The sequence below is a fragment of the Callorhinchus milii genome, unplaced genomic scaffold (genome assembly GCF_018977255.1).
Source record: "Callorhinchus milii isolate IMCB2004 unplaced genomic scaffold, IMCB_Cmil_1.0 Scaffold9, whole genome shotgun sequence".
In the NCBI taxonomy this organism is placed as follows: Eukaryota; Metazoa; Chordata; class Chondrichthyes; order Chimaeriformes; family Callorhinchidae; genus Callorhinchus; species Callorhinchus milii.
The window spans coordinates 8,583,255-8,606,550 of NW_024704750.1; the positions used below are offsets into that span (position 1 = coordinate 8,583,255).

Consider the following 23,296-nt stretch of genomic DNA (forward strand, 5'->3'; position numbering starts at 1 on the left):
CCGAGCAAGTTCCTCAGAACATATAGCTATGTCCGTGCTTGTACAGAATAATACAAGCTCCAGTGATTGGGATTAAGAAACAACTTGGTGGGTGGGGGTCACAGGTTTCACTATACGCGCGCGCGCACAAACACACACACACACTCTCACACTTGTGATTCAGAACAGAAGCTGCAGACTCTGGCCAAGCATTATTCAAGGCGTTAATAATGATAAGTCCTATTTGTTCTTCCCATTTCCTGAAATGCCAGTGATACGGTTTTAAACTTCAAGACGACTCTTTGCGCTATTCCAACGTACCGTGGTTTCTCTTCTGTTTCAATCTGCCTGATAATGCTCTCCATCCAGGACATCAAATCTCGGACCATACTGAAGAAGCGGAATTTGTCAGCAGTGTCAATCAGCTGTGTGCGACGACCATCACAGGCATCGAGAAGAGCTTTCCACGCCTCAACCACCTCTTGCTCTTGTTTCTGGATTGCTGTGGCTTTGTCCCCTGCGTACGCTGTCTGCAGATGACCTGCATCATCCTGAAACTGCTGTACCTGCAACCAAGCAATCCAATTCCTCATTCATGCTAAATAAATGGAGAATGTAGTGCTGTTTCACACGCTATCCCCTTTCAGCTGTACCAGACGTAACTAACCATTTTCAGTCTGGGCACATACTTTTTAGGGTCACTCCACTTTGAAGCCAATTTCAGATTTAGCGCAGGTCCCAAAACTATGGCCAGGTAAAGTTAATGTAGTGAGCAATGTGATGCTGACCGGTGTCATATAGGGAGAATGGACACTGAGCTCACGGTATACAAGAGGGGAGAACAGTGGCAACCAATAAAAACCTAAATGAAAGGGTGAATTTACTGAGATTGAATAATCTAAAAGGCTATTGGGATCGTGATGAGTCCACAATAATACGGTCAGATACTTTTGAAGAGGATACGATAAAGGTGTTTGTTTTATAAAGCAGCAGGTGAATATAGAGCATTGTAATGTCAATTAATAGCTGGCAACTGCAATTTCATTGTGCACAAAAAACTTTCATGTGGAATAAAAAGCTATAGTTATGAGATCCCTTCAAGTTTAAAACACACACGGCGATAAGTGTTGAAAGACAAAACAATCAGAATTAGAGCTAAATCTGCAAGATTTGGCTGTAATCACCCGTTCCTGGAAGTTTGGATAACACATGCACAAGTGGGAGTAATTGTGACATGAAGTGTTCAGTCGCTCGGTGTACCTGGATTCCAAGGGCATGGATATCCCTTTCGAACGTGTTGTGCATTCTGTGAAAAGACTCCGCTGTGTTTGCGTCACGGCCCAGCTCCTCTGGCAACTCCTTGTGCTTGTCCTGTATTAAGCTCAGAAGCTCTTTGCCGTCGTAGAAGAATTTGTGGAGTTCATAGGAGGCAGCCAGCAGCTGTGTGCGAGTGTCTATCAGTTCCAACAAATCGGCCCAGGCCTCGTTCAAAGTGTCTTTCCAGTCTGCAATGTCGGCTGCTTCTGAATGACCGGCATCAATGAGATCATCTATCAGCATGTTCACACTGTCCATTCTCTCCTGACCAATTGTCCCCGTCTCCCGGGCAAACTCACGGAATTTTTCTCTCAGCAACTGAAAAAGAATACCGAAACACACACAAACATGGTTGTTATACATTTTACGTACATAGATAGAAAAAAAAGGAAACAAAGAAAGCCATTCATCACCTCTGGAATAAGTTCCCAGGGAAGAATTTCAGTAGCAATCGGGGTTAAAGGGCAAATTAATATCTTCCTGGACAGAAAGGAGTCATCAAAATGAAATTATGAGAAGGTAATTAGCTGGGATGGAGACTGATCAAAATGCCTCAGTCTTATTCATTTTAATGTCATTTTTATGCTCTTAAAAATTCTATGCTCATACACAATCACCTGCATTTCATCTTCGCTTTGAATAAAAATACTGTAAATAATGATTGCGCTGTGCCACGTCTGGGAAACTTTTTCTTTCTCCCATCATATCACTCTCCTGCACCACCAGTGAAACCAAGTTGTATCTCATGATTGTCATCAACCACAATCAACAAATTGTGTCCAAATCTGAGGAATGGCAGGATTGAAACAAAGTTTGCAAATCAATTCCAGTGGATATGGATGGAACTGAGCGCTCTCTGGGAAGTGCAGTCCTCCCCATCTCACCATACCCCATGGCTGGCATAGAAACATTATTCTGCCATCTCTGAGGGTTCAAGAGGAGTTTCAGTGCACCAGCTAGTAATCAGCTAAGCACCCCATCCCCCTTCAGGGATCTCCTGTGGGAACTGGACGGACGAACTGTGTTAAGAGAATGGCTGACCACTGCCTCCATTGGAAGTGGAACTTTTTTGATGCCAAAGAGTCTGAGTAAGGAGCAATTTGTGAACACTCATTCAAAGTAAGAAGTGGCCTCTTATACATTTGATCTCTGCAATAATAAGGAATAAAGTTTCTTTTGATTGAACAGGATGTATTTTTCTTTACCCGAGCATGCCGACACTTGCTGTTGAGGTATACATAAATAGTGCCAATGAATACTCACAATAACTTGATCGAAGTCTTGCCCTAATTCCTGTGAAGATGCTGCTAAATCCTTCTCTGCAATCCACTGCTCCAGATCCATCACCTCGCGGTTCAGCTGGAAGAGATGGTACATATTCTGCAGTTTTCTCTTACGCTCGTCTGCTAGATCCCGGAGTCCTGCGTACAGCTTGTCCACCTGTCCTTGACGTCGAATGATCTGCTCACTGTAAGTAAATCAGACGGTCAGTAAGTGGAGGACAAGGATCAATAATAATAATAATAATCCTTGCATTTGATATAGCGCCTTATTACATCTTCGAGATATCTCAAGGCGCTTCACGGAATATACTGTAAAGTGAATTGATTGTATATTTTGTGGGCGAAATGCGCCAGCCAATTGTGCGCAGCAGTGTCCCACAAACAGTTGTGAATTGAATGACCAAATTTTTTTTTAAAAGGATTATTACCCCCAGAAAGCGATCTGCCAATCGACTAACAACTGGGTTCCTACTTACCGCTAGGTAAAAAGAGGTGTGTGTGTGTGTTTGTGGAGTAAGGAAACTTGCCCAATCATTGAATCATGGGCTTCACCATTGTTGTTGGCCTCTATATAGCATATGGGCTACAGATAATTACAGAGTGTTTTTTATTTAACTGTGAGTGCTACCTCTGGAATAACTATAATGAAATAAAGTGGAAATTGTACAGAAGTCATTGTTTGAAAAATAAAATATGATAATTGTTGTTTTCTCCCAAAATGAAGTCACCCTCTTGGTCAGTTGGTACTTCATCTCAATAGGCTGCGGTTCCTCAAGGGCGAGTGAGTAATGAATTCAGTGTTATTCTCTTAGTTCTTTCCTGCAATAACTTATCCTTTGGAGTGAGAATGTTTCTAACATTAATAAGAGACTGTCTGCTCTCGCCAGTTTGCTCTTTGGTCTGATAATTGGCTCTGATGAATGTTGTTGATTGCATGTTTGTAGTGATGGTGCTTCCTGCAGTCAGAGATTGTTAAATTTCTGCTACTCACCCCTCAGGGTGTTTTTCAGCAAAAAGGCTTTGAGCCCTGTCTGCGAGCAGTTGGATCATCTGCCCATAATTTGTCACGGCCTGCTGCAAGGTCAAGTGCTTCTTCACCATTGAAGTTGCACTGGTTTCATCCTGGAAAAGCCAGATCAAAGTTACTAACACATACATATCTGGAAAGCAAAGTCAAGATGCAACACATTTGTCAAAACTCGTTCCCGCCTTCCTAATTTGAGAGTTGCTGCACAACTCACTCAAAAACATCTGTAGCCGACCCAAATTAAATATATTATGAGCGTATCTAAACATAGTTTAGGCAGGCAACCCAGTAATGGAATACAGAGCAAGTTTAAACACACATGCATGCACACTCAGAACGGATTCCTCGTAGCAAAGGGGTGTCTTTGTTTTAAGGAAATACTATCCAGTTTGCTCCAATTGAGTCTTCTCCCTTCCCAGTTGATCACCAAACACCAGATACAATGCAAGTGCAAAAACCCATAGCACAGATAATCACACCTGCTACCTTTTGAAAGATAGATAGCAGTGAGCAAATTACTAGGACAAAAATAGGAAGAACATTTTGTTTGAAATCTTCTTATATATTGAATCACAGCGATTCTGATCACCCACAAGCCTTAAACCACAGTAGCTCCTGCAGTTGGGGATGGAGATGGAATATCCTTGGGATCATAGTGCATTTGAGCAGGCAGGAAAAAATGGGAAAGAAAGACTTTCTAACTAATGGAGGGAAGCACCAATAACTATCCTTTACCCAATGCAGAACTTTGTTAAAGCTCTGTTATTTCAACAAAATGTTTTGCAACCTTCTGAATGATCTTCAAACCTGGCAATCACATTTTCTTCAGTGTTTAGCTCCTCTTTATGTCCTACCAGTTGTTTACCGGGAATATTCATCATGTTTTCCAAATGACAGTTAAGTTAATATCAAGGAAACTTGCCATCAGAGCCAATAGTGAAAAACAAAACATTCAACATTGAGAGCACTTAACAAATGTCAGTCTATCCTTCTGCTATACCATAGATGCACGTGCAATTTTAACTGGAAATTTTTGAGAAACAGACACTCTGATTTATCACATTTAGTTCTGAAATCAAGAGTCTAATTTCAACTAATGCAATGGATAATAGAAGAAATAACAATAGAAACTAAATGACAATAAAAACAGAAAAGCAACTGAAAAAAAGAGACAATTAATCTGATCCAATAACCAAGTGAAACATCAGGAATTATTATTAATGATGTACCTTTGCTTTCTCATCATCAATCATGTACAGTTCCTGCTCACTCATCCAAGCTTCAGCCTCAGCTGCATCCAAATAATACTGCGCGGATTCATTTGCGGCGGCTAGTCGGTTCTGCCTTTGTTCTGTCTCGTCCTTTAACTTGTCCCACAATCCATTCAACTCTCCCAATTGCTCCTTAATAGCATGCAGGTCAGGGCTTTGTTCAATCATATTTTCTCCTCTTTCCAACACGTCATCAATGCGCGGCTGATGGCCTTGGATCTCCTTCTGTAGAGTCTATGGAACCGGAGAAAAGCTTGAATCATTGACAAGAGTTTATCAAATGAACCACCCTTACAGTTAAGTGCAAGTAACCCTTGCACTGGTAAGCAAACATTACCAATATCCTTCCATGGGGAAGAAAGTCATACACAGTAATTTAAAGTAAAAGATTTTGCATGACTTTTTTCACAGGGTTCAGCTGTACGAATAGTGACTGCTGTGTTGAGAACTATAGCAATAATTAATAATGTTGACTAGAGGGATTGAAAAATGACAGATCTTTACAAAGTGTTCACTGGTATTACATACTCTGTTCTTTTTCATAAGGAGCTGCACTGTCTGAAGGTTGTGGCCATGGTCAGTAGATGTTGCAATGGGCATTCGTTCCTGCACCCAGAGCTGAAAGAGAACACACCAAAGTTTAACTTCCCACAAAGCAAAACATCTGCATACTCTGTGTAAATTATTATTTGCATAAACCTATTATTGCACAAGGAAAATATAATTTCTTACAATTTCATCTTTCAGGTCACGATAGAACTGAAAAACAGCCTTGGACGCAATGAGTTTCTGGCGTCGATCCTTCAGAGGCTCCATCAGCTGTGTAAATAGGTTGTTTATATCCTTCGCTTTTGCCTTTGATTCTTCCTGTTGGGCCTCTGCTTGCACTATAAGCTCCTCTAGCTCCTTCTTTCTGATTTCCACCTGATTTTCCATCATCTATCCAAGTGAAATAAATAGTTTTAGCAGTTGTTCTCAATTCTTCGTGAGAAGACATAAGAACATAAGAATTACGAAAGAAGACCAAGGTCCATCCAGGTCTCCTACCACCATCCTGGTAGTCCCAGGCACATGTCATGTCCCAAACTATATACTGTATCTCACAATATTATTTCCTAAAAGAAATCTATTTAATTTGCTTTAAAGACATTTTATCTGAAATGTGATTCTACTTCACTAAGGTTACTTTGGAGTGTCTTTGAAAAGTCTTTACAGTAGCACAACATCTGACACACAGCTGATCAATCAATTTGTACCATTTGTCCTTATTACAAAAGCGATTTCATGTCAGTATCTTGATTTGAAAGTCTTTAGATTTCGGGGCAATTGCACCAGACCTATTGGTGCAGCCGAGGGCCAAGCAATTGCGAAAGACCAGGACTTTAAAACCTGGCAGAATGTTTCCACTCACCCCATATAACGCATTACTCTGCATTGTTGAACAAGTGTAGAAAATAGGATTCCAATTATGAGCACATAACAAAGTTTAGTTACATTCAAATTATATTTGGAAAATAAACGACTGCTTTCGATAAAAGTTTTTTTAAACTATTAGGTTAATCAGACTGTTGGATTAGAGAGGTTGCTCACACAACTCATCAAGCAAAAGAATTAATATTAAGCATCTTCCCTAAGAGATTATTGACTAGCATTGTGTTATGCCTTCCCCTTACCTGCAATTTTTTCAGGAGGATGTTGACACTCGTCAAGTCCTTTCCAAAATCTTTGGATTGCAGCTGCATCTTCAGCTCATTCATCCATTTAAGAAAGTCCGCGCAACTCTGTACAAACAGCTCTGACCGGTTTGCACTGAACAAACGCCGTGCCTTTTCTTGGGTGGTGGAATCCAGCTCTTCCCACAGACAATACAGTTCATCCAGTTTCTCGGAGATGGCTGGTTTAAACTCCGGTTTTTCCTGCATTAGCTGCTTCCCTTCCTGCCATCAGGGAAAAACCATCAGACAATGTAAGCACTAACACTGACATCGCTTTCTAAGCAGCAACCAATTATTGTTATACGATTGACTTTCAAGATTCTGCTTTTATTGCCTTAATGCTGTTCCACAGAAGGAGAAGTAGTTACCACTGATCTGCAACAATACAACAGTAATTGTATGCTGGTGAACTTTGCAGTCTTTGGACTTACTCACATTAAACTACCGAGCTTTCAGAAATGTTAGTAATACAGTATAAAACTGTTAAAACGCAGACGGCTAGATTGTATTTGCATTCTGTATTGCTACGAGTGACAGTGCACCACAATACTGGATTAAAACAACTGTGAATTGTGCGGTGACTTTGTGTCTCGCTACAATCTTAAAATGTGACATTTAAGACTACAATCAATTTTTGCAGTTTATATCATATCACAGTTTAAAGCCTTCTTAAAGATATTAAAATATATGGAAAGTTCAGTCATTTTCTGCAATGTCCAAATCCCCCTTTTTGTTACAGAATTCCAAAATGCAGGGTGGTAATTCAGTTCAGCTGCAGAATGAATGAGTGAATATACCAAGGATATACCATGAAGAAGAATGGGATGTAGTTTATATCTCGTCAGTGAGCTGATCTCATAAGTGACAAGTTACAAGTGATGGTAGATTGCACCCACAGCTCCTGATGGTGCATTGTCCTTGATGCCATGTCATGTTTTGAAAGATGGATGTGGGTTTTAGATTTAAATGAGAAGTAAATTGATGTGTGGGTTGTGGAGTGCCTCTGATGAATCTCCTGGTCAGAGATCTGCCTGTTTCCAGCTTTATCACCACAAAATACTAAATCATAATTTTTAACCCTGATATCATTGCATGCAGCAACTCTACACCATAAAGGAAATATTACTTGTCTAATGTAAATTGCTTTGACTTAAACCTTTAACTGGAAATTTATAATCATTGCTCAGTCCAACATTATATAACGATATACTCAGTTAAACTACAATTATATCTAAGCATGCTAATCCCAAATTAGAATATGCCCATTACATAGATTTGTACATTGATACTTGCATACATCAATGGATATATTAACGTTGGTTAATAAGCTATTTCCAATTAAATAACACTATTGGAACCCAACAGTTTTAAAATTCAGATTTAAGCTTCTAATTTAATCCCTCAAACATATAATTGCGTTTCCTCCCGTACTTGTGTGTCCAATTCATCCACACAGATTTCAAAGTTTTTCATTGTATTGCTATTCGTTATTCAATTTGCTATAACCATTGTAAATCTTTAATGTTTGGATGTTAAACAGACACAAGCAAAATAATATTTAAAAAGTCATGCTTGTAACAACAATGACTTAGATGTGGTGTACATTGCTCCCACCTGTAAATAATATTTTGAATCCTGTAAAATGCATTTCCAAAAGAATAAAATGACAAATTAAAATCATTGAGTCATGCTATCAAATGTTTTACAATTTTATCATAGAGGTAAAACAATGAATTAAATCTTGAGAGTGGGAAGATTTCTTGGGGGTGGGGGAGAGGGGGAGAGGAAGACCGCATTGCTGAAAGCTCTCAGAACTTGAGTCTAATTCCTCAGCTCAGTTTCACCTTGTCAATTTTGTTCAGCCGCTCCTTGTTTGACACCAGCTCAGCCATAAATGCTTGGTGTTTCTGCCACTTGGTGTGAAGGTTGCGAGCCTCATCATAAGATGTGTCTTGGGCTGTCAGCATCTTCTCATTGATCCAGAAAGTAAGCTGCAACCAGAAAGAATCACTGAACAATGACCACAGTGCCACTCTGGAACTGAAAAGATCAGTTAAAAACGTGCCACTAAAAGACCAATTTTAGCTTGCAACAATTATAATAAAAAGTAACGCTTGCAATTACAGTATTGGCATAAAGTATCTCAGTTGCGTAAATTGTTAGTATTCACAGCTGGCTTAAATCCACAGAGTGTCACAAACCTCTTGGCAATTCTGCAAGAAATGCTGAAGGTCATAGTTGTCTTTTAGATGTGCTGCCATCTCCTTTGCGTTCACTTTGTTCTTTTCGTATCTAGAATAGTTGCACATTTACAATTAGAACAGGGAAAAGCAGAGGGAATTGGCTCTTATAGGTGCACATTCTCCCAGAGCCTATCTGAGACAATCATGTATTTGGAGCTCACCTTTCATCAATAGATTGGATCTTGTCGCTCACTTTGTCCGCAAAATTGTTTCTATCACTAATGAGTTTCTTTCCTTCCTCAATTGTCCCAATGATCTTATCTTCGTTGGCATCCATTGTTGTCATGAAGTCCTCGTGCTTCTTAATGGCACTTGCCGCTAATGGCAGTGTGCTTGGCATTTCCACATGTACTAAAGTATATTCCTAAAGGAAATCACGGACAGTTTATCCAAACCATTTTCCACCATAAATTTATGGATATAAAGATTGTGTTTGTATAGTGTGTTAAAAGTAACTTGATCAACATCATTCACAGTTCTCAGTGCCCAATTTAAAAGCTGCGATAGATAGAAACTGGACTTTCAAAGTTGAAATCAGCGAGACTATTTCAGTTACCCTTTTCAAATCGGTCCCCAACATAACAAAGGACAAGTACAGATGCCCACCCTATTACAGTGTTCTCTACTTTGCCACTGTTGAAGTGGATCAAAGTTTGTCTGCCCTCAGCCTTCTTTTAAGCATGTGGGATTATAACCCCCAACCTACTTTTCCAAATAAAAATAGCAAAATATAGGAACCATTGAGTACCTGGTTGTTGAGAATGCGGTCTGATTGCTTGCTATCTCTGAGAAACTGCTGGTAACCATGTGACTGAGTGTGAAGATCCTTCCTGTTCTCCCACAACTGATTGAGTTCATTCCAACCAGTGTCCAGCTCTGTGAGGCGCTCCACTAGTATTTGAAATGCTGGGTCCGTTTCTTCCTGTGTTATCATCTTGCCGGTGTCTCGGACCTTCTGATAATCTTCCTCATAGTGGTTGATTTCGTTTTTGATGGCACTGTGCTGCCGGAGGAGGGCTTCAGCTTCTGGCAACGAGTTTGGCACATCTTCGGAAGCAATGGCTTTTTGTGATTTTGATAACCACAACTGAAAGTCTTCTAATTCTTGCAGGAACTTCTGTAACTTGCTGGCTTCTCCGAGCGACTCCTCCCGGCCCTGCAGGTTGTGTTTCAGTTCTTCCCAGACATCATTGATTTCCTTAAGCCGGCTCAGGATATCTACAGCGTGCTCGGGGTGCTCAGAGGCCAGTTTGTGGGCCTCGGTTTGCAGCTCTGGAAGCCTTGATTCAATAGCCGCAAGATCCCTCTCGATTCCACAAAGCTTCCTTTGAATGGTCATGACACCAGTTAAGTCATTTCCTAATTCTTGGGTTGATTCGATGAGTTTGGTTTTCTCACAGATCCAGACTTTGGTCTCGTCACACTCAAGGTAGTAATTCTGAAGACTTAATGCAGAGTCCACGCTCTTCTTTTTCTGCTCAACTAGCTTCTGGATAAGCATCCACCTGCAAGGAACATTTGAGAATGAGAATGTTATTAGTGGAGAGGCCAGGTGCATATTCTTTCAACGGACAAATTGCGTCAGGAAAATAGTAGCAGAAATCTCACCAGTACAACTCTTTTGAAATCAAAACTTTTTTGGGGTTCATTTTGAAAAAAAACTTATTGAAGAATGTTTTTGTCATGCACATATTGGGATTTATGGTAAACAATTTAGTGATTTTACATTGTTGAATCTCATATTTTATGATCATGAGAAAATATACAAACCAGAAATGTCCAGGCCTCCTTGGGTGGAGTAATTATTAGAGTTTCAAAAATGCTGCACCGTGGAGATACAGGAGATTAAATTCCACTCATTGTGCCTTACTTGCTATGTTCCTGATGGTGACTATATTATTGTATAACTTATATTACAGTTTCAGCTGTGTACAATCCCATTAATTTTTCATTCCATCTTGCAGTAAAAATATACCTGGGTGTACTCAGCCCATTAACAGCTCATAAATAATGCAGTGTTTTCGCTACTTAAAGCATTAAAGTTTACATGAACAATAAATCTATACAAGAGAGGCAGCGCCAATTAATTATTTATAACAATGTTTGTGTACAACATCTTCCTGTTCTGCAACTTTTAATGGCAAATGCGATTAAAGACCTGTAATCTGGGATGTAGTGATGTGTTGCATTTCTAAAACGTAATTTGTTAGTTATCTTAACTACAGATAAAATAAGCATTGTTTGAGGTTGTCATCAAAACAGAGGGCATTTAAAACAGTGGTTAAGGAACTCAACATTGATACTAAAAAGCCAATCTGCGGTATTTGTCCAAAGCTTAAACTGTATTTAACTTAAGCCTGATGTATTTTTGTAACAGATTTGATTGGTTTGTTACTGTGGAAAATTATATCTATCGAGGGACTTCACTGTTCTTTCAGCACCTGTTTTGCAATATTCCTGCATACAGCTAAATTGGAACTGTAGACATCAGAATATAAATAGCCCACGGTTGCTATGCTACAGAGAGAAATCTCTGAGGCAGAAGATAGCAAAGGCAACCAATGCTGAAAGCAAATTTTCACCACTCATCAAAAGTGTTGCCAAACAGGTCTTGGGAGGCTGGATAATGTACTGTCCTTTCCCCTACATCCCTGGCTTTGCATTCAGCAATTAAAATCTTCCTGCTCCCTGCTCATTGTAATGTGAAATGAGTTGAAATGGTGACCTTAATCTTTCACCTCAACAAATAAGAAACACCATACAAAATATGCAGCAAGTGGTAAACAAATGAGTCATTTACCTATGATTCAGATGGTCTTGACATTCTTTAACTTCCTGGGTACTTGGGTGACCAGTCTCCACCAGATGGGTTGCTGCATTATTTACTTCCACAATTCGAGACCCCAAATTATTCACTTCCTGCATTAAGGTTTCAAATCTATTGAAAGACATTAGAAATAACAGATTGTATCATTCCTTTAAACATAGGCTTAAGAAGACATCTTTAATCAAGATGTTTGACTTTTTACATAATACAGCACCACTGATATTAACAAGTAATTCTTAGTGAAAATTTTTTTAATATATAAATTGCATTGAACGTAGACATTTATACTTCAGTGCAGACATCATTTTGCATCAATACAAATAATTGCCTGCTGTCAATAGTTACCAAGATAGCACTGCCCAACAGACCTCGCATCACACTTTAAAATTTGAATTGAATTTAAAATAATAAAGAAAGAATATTGACTTGGAGCTGAACATTGACAAATAACTTACAGCCCATGGAAGTTATAAGGGTAGAAATGAAATACGTGAATCTGTGATTAAGACCTGTGATAAGATTTTGTGGGTTTTGTCCACAAAATATACAGTCAATTCACTTTACAGTATATTCAGTGAAGCGCTTTGGGTCATCTCGAAGACATGATAAGGCGCTATATCAAATGCAAGGATTATTATTATTATTATTTCAGACTCTACCTGTGCTGCACGACTTCCAGATCCTCCAGTTTCTTTGGTACCTCCAAACCCTCCAGCCACTTTTCTTTCTCAATCATCCACAGCTCACAGGCATCAGCTTCACTAAACATTCTGTAGAGAGCAAGAGCATCCTGCAAACGCTGTTTCCGTGCATCTGACAGAGCCACCAGATCAGCATATATCTCTCTTATCTCGTTTTGTTGGTCTCGTATCTCTGGGAGTTTCCTGAATTCATCTGGGAGCCTCTGTGCCTGCTTATTCAGAGCATCAATAGTTTGTCCACACTTCATGATTTCACCCGTCAAATCTTTATGCTTCTTTACCAGTGTTTGTGTTGAAAATTCATCATGCCCAACATCATCAGTGGACATGATTCGATCAATGTCCTGCAGCCAAGCCTTGAGATCATTTGCATCGACTTGGAACTGGAAAAAGTTCCGAGCGTCCTGGAGATTTTGCTTGCGGAAGGCAGCCAACTCTTCCAAATCCTTCAACCTAGTAAGAACTTCATCAATTCGTTCCATAATCTTAGGTGAGGCAAAGTGTTTCTCCGCAATCATATCCTTGCCATCCTTTACCGTTTCCTGCACCTGAGCTCTGAGACCAACCAGTTCATCCTCCACCGCCTTATGTTTGTTTTGCAAGATGACGATGCTGGTAATATCTTTCCCATAATCTTGTGAAGAGAAGATCTGCTCCCTTTCATTGATCCAGCCCTCGGTTTCGGCCATCTCCCAGAAGAACCTCCACAATCGACGGGACTGCTCAAGCTGGGCTCTGCGTTCAGCTGCCAAAGCGCAAAGGTCTTTGTAACACAGCTCCAGGTGGTTAACACGATCCTTGATCACATTAGGATCACACGGTGTGTAACCTGGAAAACAGAATCACAAATACATAGTAGTTCAAAATAATGTGGTAACTGACTTAAATTGATCTGAAAACCTGCCATAAAAAGCCTCACAGAACAATTTTATATTGATCAGAGACTCTCAAATGTTCCTAATTCTATAGTTTTTTGCGCTCTGTGTATTTCTCCTTTATTTAATTGCTCTATTATTAGGGGAATACATTTGGTTTCATTGAGGGATGAAAAAGCTCTCAATACTTCCGTCTTCTAATTTTTTTCTGATAACGAGCGTGTTATTTACACACATATGCAATCACACAATCCTGTAAACTCTTCATAAGTGGGTGGAGTGATTAAAACATGAAATTGATGTCTGTGTCTGTTTCGAAGATGGGCTGATGTGTTTTCTCACCCAGTCTGATCATAAACAATTTAAACAGTACAGTATTTGAAATAAAGTCCTGTGGTAGAAACATCAATATGCACCTTCTCCTTCAGTGAACTTGAGTGCCTCCTTATTGACTAACTTCACTCTGTCAGCCTGGACTGCAATGTCAGCTTCCACCAATGCATGTTTCTGTAACAGATCCTCTACACCCATCAGGTGTTTACCAAGGTCCTGGGAGAGCAATCGTACCTAAAATAGTAAAGAAATTAGGATGTGAATCCGTACAATACAAAATACAGTATATTACATCGGCACAATAGCTATGTAATGATTATTTTAATAGAGACTTTGACCATTGAAAATGTTCAAACCACAAAAACACAGCCACTGCACTTTACGGTGCATCCCGTGAATCGTTTTGGGACATCCTCCCTACGTGAAAGGCTCTATTTCAAGTGTAAGGATTATTATTAATTATGGTAGAGCAGGAAGTATCTGAAGTGATATTAATGACTAAATCTGGCATCTCTAGGGTAACGAGAATACTTCTGCTAACGTGAACTTACTTCCCTTACACTGTCTGCAGTTCCTACAAGCCATTTCTCCTAACTACGTCATTACAGCTCATTTTCGAAGTAGAAACTATAATTAAATTTGAAAAGAAAATCAGGAAAAAGCAAAAAGAGGTTGACAATCAATTTTTTTAAAAAAAGGGTTATCAGCAGTGAGGCTCGAAACATTCTCACAGCAGATTCCAGCTAGTCAAGAACAGCCTTTGTCCCACTAGAGCTAACTAAGCAAATACATGAATTCCCCTTTTTGCTTGCATTAAAATCGACACGTACTTTCATTTCATCCATCCAGTCAATGATGTGCAGCATCTCCTGGAAGATCTTTTGAAGGTACACGTTCATCTCAAGCCTTTGCCGGCGAGCGTTGAGCAACTCCAACAGGTACTCCCAGAGTCGCATGATGTTGTCCTTTCTGGCGTTAATGCGCTTGATGTCATGGTAATTCTCAGCCTCCAGCTCATTCGACACGTCCACGAGAGCTTGCACTCGTTCCTCATAAGCTGCGATGTCAGTCTCGATGGCCTCATGTTTCTTCATAGCTGCTTCCACAGCAGATAGGTCATAGCCAAAGTTATCCTGTGGGCCAAACGAATAAAAGAAACAATCAATACATATAAGAGACTAAAACCTCTCACCAACGAGACAGCACGGCTACTTGTTCTTGCAAAAATAAAAAGCAGGCTCAGCCATTGAACAATTCAAAGGAAAAGAGTTCTTGGACGTCAAAACTATTTAGAAAAAAACATGCTTAGCTTTACAATAGAGCAACAGGCCACTGAGGAATCTATTTTTCTTATGGTATGGTAACATGCAGAGCGTTATGTTAGTCATAAGCACCAGCACATTCAGACAGCCACTGGAGCAGCTCAATGGATCAGAAAATAATTTGTCATGAATGAAAATAAACTAGCTGATCACAAAAACGTTCTAAGAATACGCTACTGGAATACACATTTTGTTCTCGGATTGAAGTATATGCATTCACCAGTTGATCCGCTGCAGTACGACAAAGATTAGGAAAAAACAAAGGAACAAGCGCCTTTATCTTGACTATAAAAGTCTGAATAAACAGGTTCAAATAAAATAGGAGAGAAGATGGTGAGCTGATTAAAGCACAAGGCAACGCCAAATGGTTTCACCAGCTTAAACGTCCACATTCAAGAATAGAGCCTGTACATTCAGCCAATATAGCCACTAGTAGATAGTTGCATTAGAGTGTGTGGTGCTCAATGGGAATTTGAAATAGTTCCAGGAGGCGAATAACTTCCACTGTTAACACGAAGGCCGTAGAATGCAGGAATCTTAATTAGGAAACGTGCCCACTTGCCCAGCCAATTGCTCAGATTGCTGGATTCTAATGAACTATCTACTGGAATAAAGAAAAAAAAACCAGCACTGAAGTAAAACTGACAAAAAAAAAAGTTATTAATACTTTGCCTTCACCATCCTGATTTGCTGCTACGTAAAACAATTTTTTTGGTGAAAAGAAAACAATTACTAGGTGAGGGCGAAGAGTTAAAGAGACACAATACGAGAGATTTTCAACGACTGAATCAAATGAAATGTTAGTGTTGGAGAAATGATTACACTCAAAGTGTTGGAGAAATGATTACACATAATTTTCTGTTCATATACTTACATTTTCCAAACAAAATGAAGCCCGTGTTTTAACAACTCCTTCTAAATAACTCATTATATGCATCCTACCCTTTGAAATTTAAATGGTATTTACTATATAAATAACCTCTCGAATAGCATCTACCTCCAAATGATTTATTTAATATTCTTAGATGTTGACCTTTACTAGGTACTTTGCAAAGAAAGACTAACATGGGAATATACTTTCTGGTGCTGAAATGATTTGAGGTTCCTAGGACCTATTAATGCATTGTGGTAAATATTTCATAGTCGTTGCTCACACAAGGCTGTTCGGTCTATACATGCAAAGACACACGTATGCATCAGTGTAATCAGCACTAATTAATGTTGTATGTTCTGCCCAACGGGGAAAGTCAGGGAAAGTCTGATCAGGTTGCAACATCAAATATAAAATTACTTCACAAAAGCGAGCGTATTATTCTAATCCATCAATTACATAGAAGGAATGGAATATTTAATAAGGGTACTCCTTTCACTAGCACCATGATGATGGCTGTAGTGTGCTATAGTTCTTCATTATTATCTTGGTTAAAGCACCCCAGAACAGATGGGGATTGGGGCAAAAATAAAATTGATCTCAATTTGCAAACGCCTGAATGTCACTGTCTCTATAAAATCTTTACCTTAGATTAGGTGATTCCATCTACATGCAATATTCAGGTAGGGGTCTGGCCAATGATCAAAAAACCTAGCAGCGGTATCTGGCAATAATATAACTCCCTTTGTGTTGCAGTCCATCCCACTACTGTTGCAACACAGTACCTTTTATTGACCTTTGCAAATCAATTTATCCACAATACCTGTATCGTCTAGGTCTCTTTCCTGATCTGCAGGGTGTACACTGTTCCTTTCAACATCTATTCCCTTTTATCTCCTTCTGGTTCTAGCTCTCATGGGCAGTGCCAAGGACTCTCCAAAAGGGGAGAGAAAAGAATCAACAACATCATCCCACACACTTCCTGTGCATCTCTAAACAACCTGTTCAACAACACAATTGGGAGAAGCCATTGAATGGGTTCTTGTCCTCAATCAATCTCTCCACCTCCCGCTCCCACACACACACTTAGTCGATGTACTTAAGAGTGTTTATAAGAAGAAATAGGAGAATATACAGCCAGAAATATGTGCATTTGTAATGTCTTGTATGCAAAATATACTCCAAGAGCAATTTATCAATTCTGCTGATTAGAATTCATTAGAAATTTACAGATTAGAGACACAAGTATATTTTTTATTGGAAATAAATCATTTGTGCAATTCGAAAACTAATAAGGGCTTTCAGTGATCAGCTCTTATTAATGATCTGGAACATTGCAATATTCTTGATTTATTTGGTGTGCGTGGTTTTCTTTACCTGTGAAACAAGCCGCTGATTTTCACACATCCAGGTCTCCCGCATGAGTGCCTTGCGGTCAAAACGTCGAGCCAGCTGCTCCAGCTTCTCTTGTCTGATCAGCTCATTTCTAAGGGCCAGTTCGCGTTCATGCTCCGCCTTCTCCAGTCGTTCCCATCCCTATTGATGAGCACAAGATACAGACAACATAAATCATACCGGATTCTCCTCGCAACCAACTCACACCATTAAGAAGCCTGATTCTCATAAAGTTGCAGACTTTGACAAAGTCTTCTGATCAACAACTAATCCAAATCGAGGTGCAAGTTCTTCTGGAGATTGTAAAACAGGATTGTTGAATGAGCCATTTTACTAATGGCTCAAGTATATTTGCTGTGCATCAATTCATGTGCTACAAACCTGTATTATAGGTTTCTAAGCACTTTCTTTTTAAAATCCTAGGAAATATTAAGAATTTTGTCTCTCAGACGGCTACTAGGATCTGGAATTCATTATTATACTGGAACACAGCAATAATATTGCATATTAAAATGGGTATCAAAAAAAGATCAAAATGTGAAAGTCTTCCACCTGAGGTTTACAACTAAAGCTTTTGCACAATTCCTAGTAATTGAAATAAGGATCAATTCACTTATCTGTGACTTGAGGGTAGAAAAAAACATTTACTTCTTCCTACAGCTAGAATCTGCTCTGAGCATATGCTTTAATGAACACTGAACTCCAGATGCTCTTCCTGTACAGGCACACATTCCCTGTATCAACAAGCCTGCCATAATAGGAAATGTTGTCTCACCAGCCTAGCTCTGATTTGAGCAAAGGGGTAAACCAACATTTTTAGAACTTGTGGGTTTACAAAATACAAAATCACATTTGTACAGCGCCTTTCAGGATCTCCCAAGCTGCTGGACGATTTTCTCTTCCATTTTTACCAAATTGGCCATTGGATCCAATGAGTGGACAAAGCTCCTACCCTGTTAATGTCCGAAATGAGTTTGCCTTCGTGCGGTGTGTACACTTTCTGGTTATTCGCTCTCATCTTGCTCTGAATGGAGAATAGCAGCACCTCGAGAGTACCTTTCTCTTCGAACCTGTGAGAGGATGGCAACGCGTCATGCTTTAGTTACAATTTGAAAGCAAACCTCTGCGTAAACGCAGCGCCTAAAAAAAATGTCAGATCAACTGGACAACAATCTTGTGAAAAATATTATTATGCATGGCAGGTTTAACAGCACAGTATTCCACAATGATTCGAAACAGTGCCCCATTAATCCACCCTGAAGAATACCACAGAAGTAAGCAAAAGCATACAAGCGCTGTTGGATTTAGTGTTGTTATCTTTCGCAGCTATTTGTACACACCAAATGATTCAGCCTTTGACTCTCGCCATGCCTTCCATTCTTTTAAATCTTAGATGTTCCATGAAAACATGTGCATTTAAAGCATCGAAGCAGCTTGCACTTATATAAGGCCCTCCACGCAGAGTAGCGTCTCAGAGCACCTAACAATGGCGGAGCCTGACTCTGAGCTGGTGGGAGGGGTGAGGTAGCCATAAGCACAGTCGAAGAGGAAAGTTTTCAGGATGGATTTATGTGCCAAGAGCAAATGTTTGATACCAACCTGTTTTTCGATCTCATCTGGTTTGATACAAATTCTCAAAGCTACGGCAGATACACAGATTGCGACTAATAATATTTATAAAGTGCAGGCGAGTGGAGCTCATCACGATGATGGATGTCAGTGGGAAAATAAATACTTTTTAAGATTTCGCTGTGCCTTGTATCAACATTGAATGCTCCCCGGAAATGTTTAGCACAGGTCAGAAGGGCAAAACTCTCTTTGGTTTTGCCCAATAACACGTCACCCATAGAACAGCCTTAACTAATAATAATCCTTGCAGTTGCCTGATGTGAGTTTTTTTTTCCATTGCCCAAGCCAGCCATCCTGCGGCCTCTCTGTGAGACTGGCATTGGGACAACTTTCTGTTCAATTTTGTGCTTTAATACTTGTTGAACTACGCATCAGACTCAATCTCAATTTCAGATTTATTTACCTTGTAAAAAGACAGACACAGGGCATCCAGGGCAAGATTCAAACCCATGACCCTGACATGAAACAACTGTGCACTCGTCAGCAATTTGTTCTTTCAAAGTTATTGAAGTTTGCATAACCAACTCTTTAATAACATTTAAGTTGAGTCTCTTGAAAGTTCTTGGGCTGCCCACTGGAGAAGTCACAATATAAATACAGAGCAAACAGAGCACCCCTGTCAGTACTGCAGTAGTTCTTATCCTGATATGACAACCATGTTACAACACATGCGCAGCACAAGAGAAACGGCATCAATGGTGACCTTATAACCTGAAAGTCGGCTATTTTTTACCACTGGAAGCAATTAGCGCATGGGACCAGTCAACTACAGACATCCACAGGTTGGAATTTAATGGTTCTCAGCTACTATAATATAAGGCTCCAATTTGTAAATTATTGAAATGTTAATTAAAAATCAACTCAAAACATATATTGTTCTCACAAACATTCCACGGTGTCTTCTCAATACAGGTTACCTTTTGCAACAATGCCACAGGGGATATACTATAATGGCAATAAAAGCATCTTAATTTGTTCAAAAATGAGAAACTTGTAAGAGTATTACACTAAGTTCTAAAACATACCTCAGCCTTACTTGCATAACTTACTTAGAAGGTTTCTCACTGTGCGGTAGTTGTTGAAAGCCTGTAGTTGTTGTTGGACTCCAGTCAAAGAGTTGGCAAACTTTCGGCTGTTGAGGATAATGATAGTCTGTTCAATCCAGGTCAACAGGTCAGAGGCCAATTGTTCGTATTTGTCGATCATTTTCTGGGTTTCAATTGCATTATCCAACACCTGAGTGAAGATGGAAGAGAGCTCAAGTCCGGCGATTAGCAATTAGCTAATTAGCAGTATGGCGGATCCATTATAGTTTAAGTTATAGTGTACAATATTACTTGAGTATAAAGTGATGATTAGTTATATCTAAACAGCAGTCATTTATCAAACAAACCTTTCCGATTCTCTTTCCCTCCACTGCTAAAGCCTTCATCTTAGAGAAATAATGATAAAATGCCACCACATAAGTGATTATTGATTTTTCATCTGGATTCTCTGTATAAACATCTGCAAGAAAAAGATGAATGCCATTTATTTTGGGAATTTTATAAAACAGGTACAGGCTTTATAATCAATTAGAAGACTAATGTTATTTGTGTCATCACACTGCTAGGTACAAATGACACCAAGAAGAATTTTAATCCAAACTATAATTTGCAATTTTACAACATGTTATGTCACAATGTCTCAAAGCATGACATGGGTTATTATATTAATAATAATCATAATAATCCTTGCATTTGATATAGTGCCTTATCACTTCTTGGAGACGTCTCAAAGCGCTACACAGAATATATTGTAAAGCGAATTGACTGTATAATTTGTGGGTGAAACACAATTCCGGTCAAGTGCGAGTTCAAGATGGAAACCAGGAAGTATATCTTTATCCAGAGCATAATTAAAGACTGGAACAGGTTACCGAAAAGGTGGACGAGGCCAGAACCCTGGACTGTTTTTTATGTGTAGGGTGGATATTCTGGAAGGATTAATTGAGATCAAATGGACTGAAGGGCCAAATGAATATTGTGATCATTTGAAAGTTACATAACGTCCAAACGAAACTTACCTTCAGGGTCAAGGAGTTTGGTCACACCCAGCTTCTGCTCTGCAACATTGAAGGCCTGCTGTAGGTTGTGGATGGGATTAGATTTTTTCAGTTTCTTAAAATCAATCACGTCAGGCCTGAAGAAGTAAAGACATGTTTCAAATAGGATTTGGTTTGTGTGTGTGTGTGTATGCGTGTTTTCCATTTAAAACATCAATGAATTGCAATGAATAATGCTTTCCCTAGAATCCCAGACTTTAGGAATGTTACCCAGAATGGACAAGAGACAATTGTGGGTCATTTTAAACAGACGTGTTTGGATGGGATTGTAGCAGGCAGCTTTACCTTAACCAATCACAAAACCCAGCTCCTGAAAGTGACAGCCACACATCCTACTGGCAATCGATAAAAAAAATAATCATTTGTTAACAGATTTGAAAAAAACTATGTTAATATAAGCTAAACAGAGGTACTGTACTTCCGAACATAAACAAATTACGGTTCTGGATAAGATCGTAAGGAGGAAAAAGAGAGAGACGAAGGGAAATTATTCTGAAACGAAAAACGGAGACGGTCTGAGTTATGCACACTTCATTGTAAGCCACACTTGATGGCCATCGCCTCACTCTACCTGTGCTTGTGGATAAGAGCATTGAATGCCATGCCATCCTTCCAGCTTGACGTGAAGTTTGTGATGTTTACATTAGGATACCTAGGCACAAAAATAAAGTGTTTCTTCAGTGCCGTTTTATCCACCCCAGATTCAGCAAAACTTTCAGACCACGAGCTTTGTGGTGGCAAGTTAAATTGAGGACAGAAATTAAAATAGCGCTTGTGCATTTACCCTGCTGTCTTCATCTGGCACCATAGGAGGAGGGCATCCTTTGCTGACCGAGTCTCACGGTTGTCGTGTGTCTCTACAGTGATATCTTGGATCTGAAATAACAGGTGACATTTGTAGAGAATAATGTTCAGTGAGGAGTGATTAAAAGCCAACAATCTCATGGGAGCTGCTCATGATGCCATAAATCATAACAGTAAAATGTGTTTACCTGAACACAGAGCAGTTTTCAGCCCTGGATTCGCACCAGGATCTGTATTTTTTTAAATCTAGATAGACTGTGATGTTTGTAGAGAAGTTTATCTCAATTTAAGCCTTTTATTTCTGTTGTCGCCTCAGTTCATAGTAGGTGCTTTATACCAGTGTCAATGAGAACTGTACTGAAGGATTAATGTGGAGTCCTGTAGCTCAGTGGTTAGAGCACTTGCCTTGCAAGCGAGACACCTGAGTTCAATTCCAGGCAGGACGAAACCTTGGGCAAGTTTCCATACTCCACACGCCTAATAATAATCCCTCCAAAAACAAAACAATAATAAATTGGTCATTTTCAATCCACGACTGTTTGTGGGACACCGCTGTGCGCAATTGGCTGCCGCGTTCGCCCACAAATATACAGTCAATTCACTTTACAGTATATTCTGTGAAGCGCTTTGGGACATCTGGAAGACGTGAAAAGCGCTATATCAAATGCAAGGATTATTATTATTCTGTGAAGCGCTTTGAGATGTCGAGAAGACGTGAAAAGCGCTATATCAAATGCAGGGATTATTATTATTATATTATAATGATTGCACCATAACCAAAACAGGTTTAGTGAATGAGCAGCAGGTGATACGTTGATCAGTAAACACTTTAACTTTAAATTGATTCACCAAGGGAATGAAACCACTCGAAAGATTACTTCTGTTCTGTATTAATTTTGGAGCTTCTACAACAATACCTGGTCATCTGGAGAAGAGAACATTTCATGTCTCGTGCTAATTATCCAATTACATGTCAATTATATAGACTAAAGAGGGAAATCGGTACAGTTGTGAAGACCAAGTGCATGTGGCTAGTGAGATAATGTTCAATTTGATAGAGAACTTCACTTATTCATAATGTGAAAGGGATTTGTAGAATGAAAACCCTTGTCATTTATTTCAATAAACCTACATTTCTTACAAGCAGCAGTGGTTATGCAACAGTCATTGTAGCCAAGTTTTTTGTTGGTCAGTGGTTAGGGCAGATTCTTGAAGACAAGGATAACAGATTCACTGTATGTTGCACATAATACAATAAAGCTGCTAGCAGCAATCTGAACAGTTTAAGTGATTGTCAATGAAATTAGCAGTATCCGATTTCCCTCCAAGTCTTGTATCTGGCACGTAATGCTACGTTACACCAAAATATGGCTCTAAGAAAAGACCAACAAAAGCAGAGTACAAGAATACGTGGATTCTTTAGTAATATCTCACCATGACATTTCTTCACATGTCTTTTGTTTTCCTGAGCATATTAATTGACTGAGCCAGAGGTCAAACAGTGAACTTTAACAAATAGTGAATAATTAACTCATTGGCAGTCCCGGCACTGACTCCCAAATGGCAAATATCCAAATGAGTCACCCTTGTGATCATTAAT

General features: G+C 39.4%; 1 protein-coding gene across 1 annotated transcript in view; it reads right to left on the bottom strand.

The window, feature by feature from the left end:
- LOC103175225 (spectrin beta chain, non-erythrocytic 1) overlaps positions 1–23,296 on the bottom strand; it is a 77,561-nt gene that overhangs the window by 16,567 nt on the left and 37,698 nt on the right. Inside the window, exons 5-28 of the mRNA XM_042338063.1 lie at positions 21,677–21,768; positions 21,464–21,544; positions 20,854–20,969; positions 20,182–20,294; positions 19,854–20,024; positions 18,645–18,661; positions 18,112–18,229; positions 17,142–17,300; positions 14,402–14,704; positions 13,655–13,805; positions 12,322–13,192; positions 11,636–11,773; positions 9,584–10,340; positions 8,997–9,199; positions 8,794–8,884; positions 8,437–8,583; positions 6,551–6,814; positions 5,610–5,816; positions 5,406–5,495; positions 4,836–5,111; positions 3,571–3,701; positions 2,560–2,764; positions 1,240–1,614; positions 301–545 (exon numbers count right to left, since the gene is read on the bottom strand). Coding sequence (XP_042193997.1) covers positions 301–545; positions 1,240–1,614; positions 2,560–2,764; positions 3,571–3,701; positions 4,836–5,111; positions 5,406–5,495; positions 5,610–5,816; positions 6,551–6,814; positions 8,437–8,583; positions 8,794–8,884; positions 8,997–9,199; positions 9,584–10,340; positions 11,636–11,773; positions 12,322–13,192; positions 13,655–13,805; positions 14,402–14,704; positions 17,142–17,300; positions 18,112–18,229; positions 18,645–18,661; positions 19,854–20,024; positions 20,182–20,294; positions 20,854–20,969; positions 21,464–21,544; positions 21,677–21,768 — 5,321 coding nt within the window. The remainder of the gene's footprint in view (positions 1–300; positions 546–1,239; positions 1,615–2,559; positions 2,765–3,570; positions 3,702–4,835; positions 5,112–5,405; positions 5,496–5,609; positions 5,817–6,550; positions 6,815–8,436; positions 8,584–8,793; positions 8,885–8,996; positions 9,200–9,583; positions 10,341–11,635; positions 11,774–12,321; positions 13,193–13,654; positions 13,806–14,401; positions 14,705–17,141; positions 17,301–18,111; positions 18,230–18,644; positions 18,662–19,853; positions 20,025–20,181; positions 20,295–20,853; positions 20,970–21,463; positions 21,545–21,676; positions 21,769–23,296) is intronic.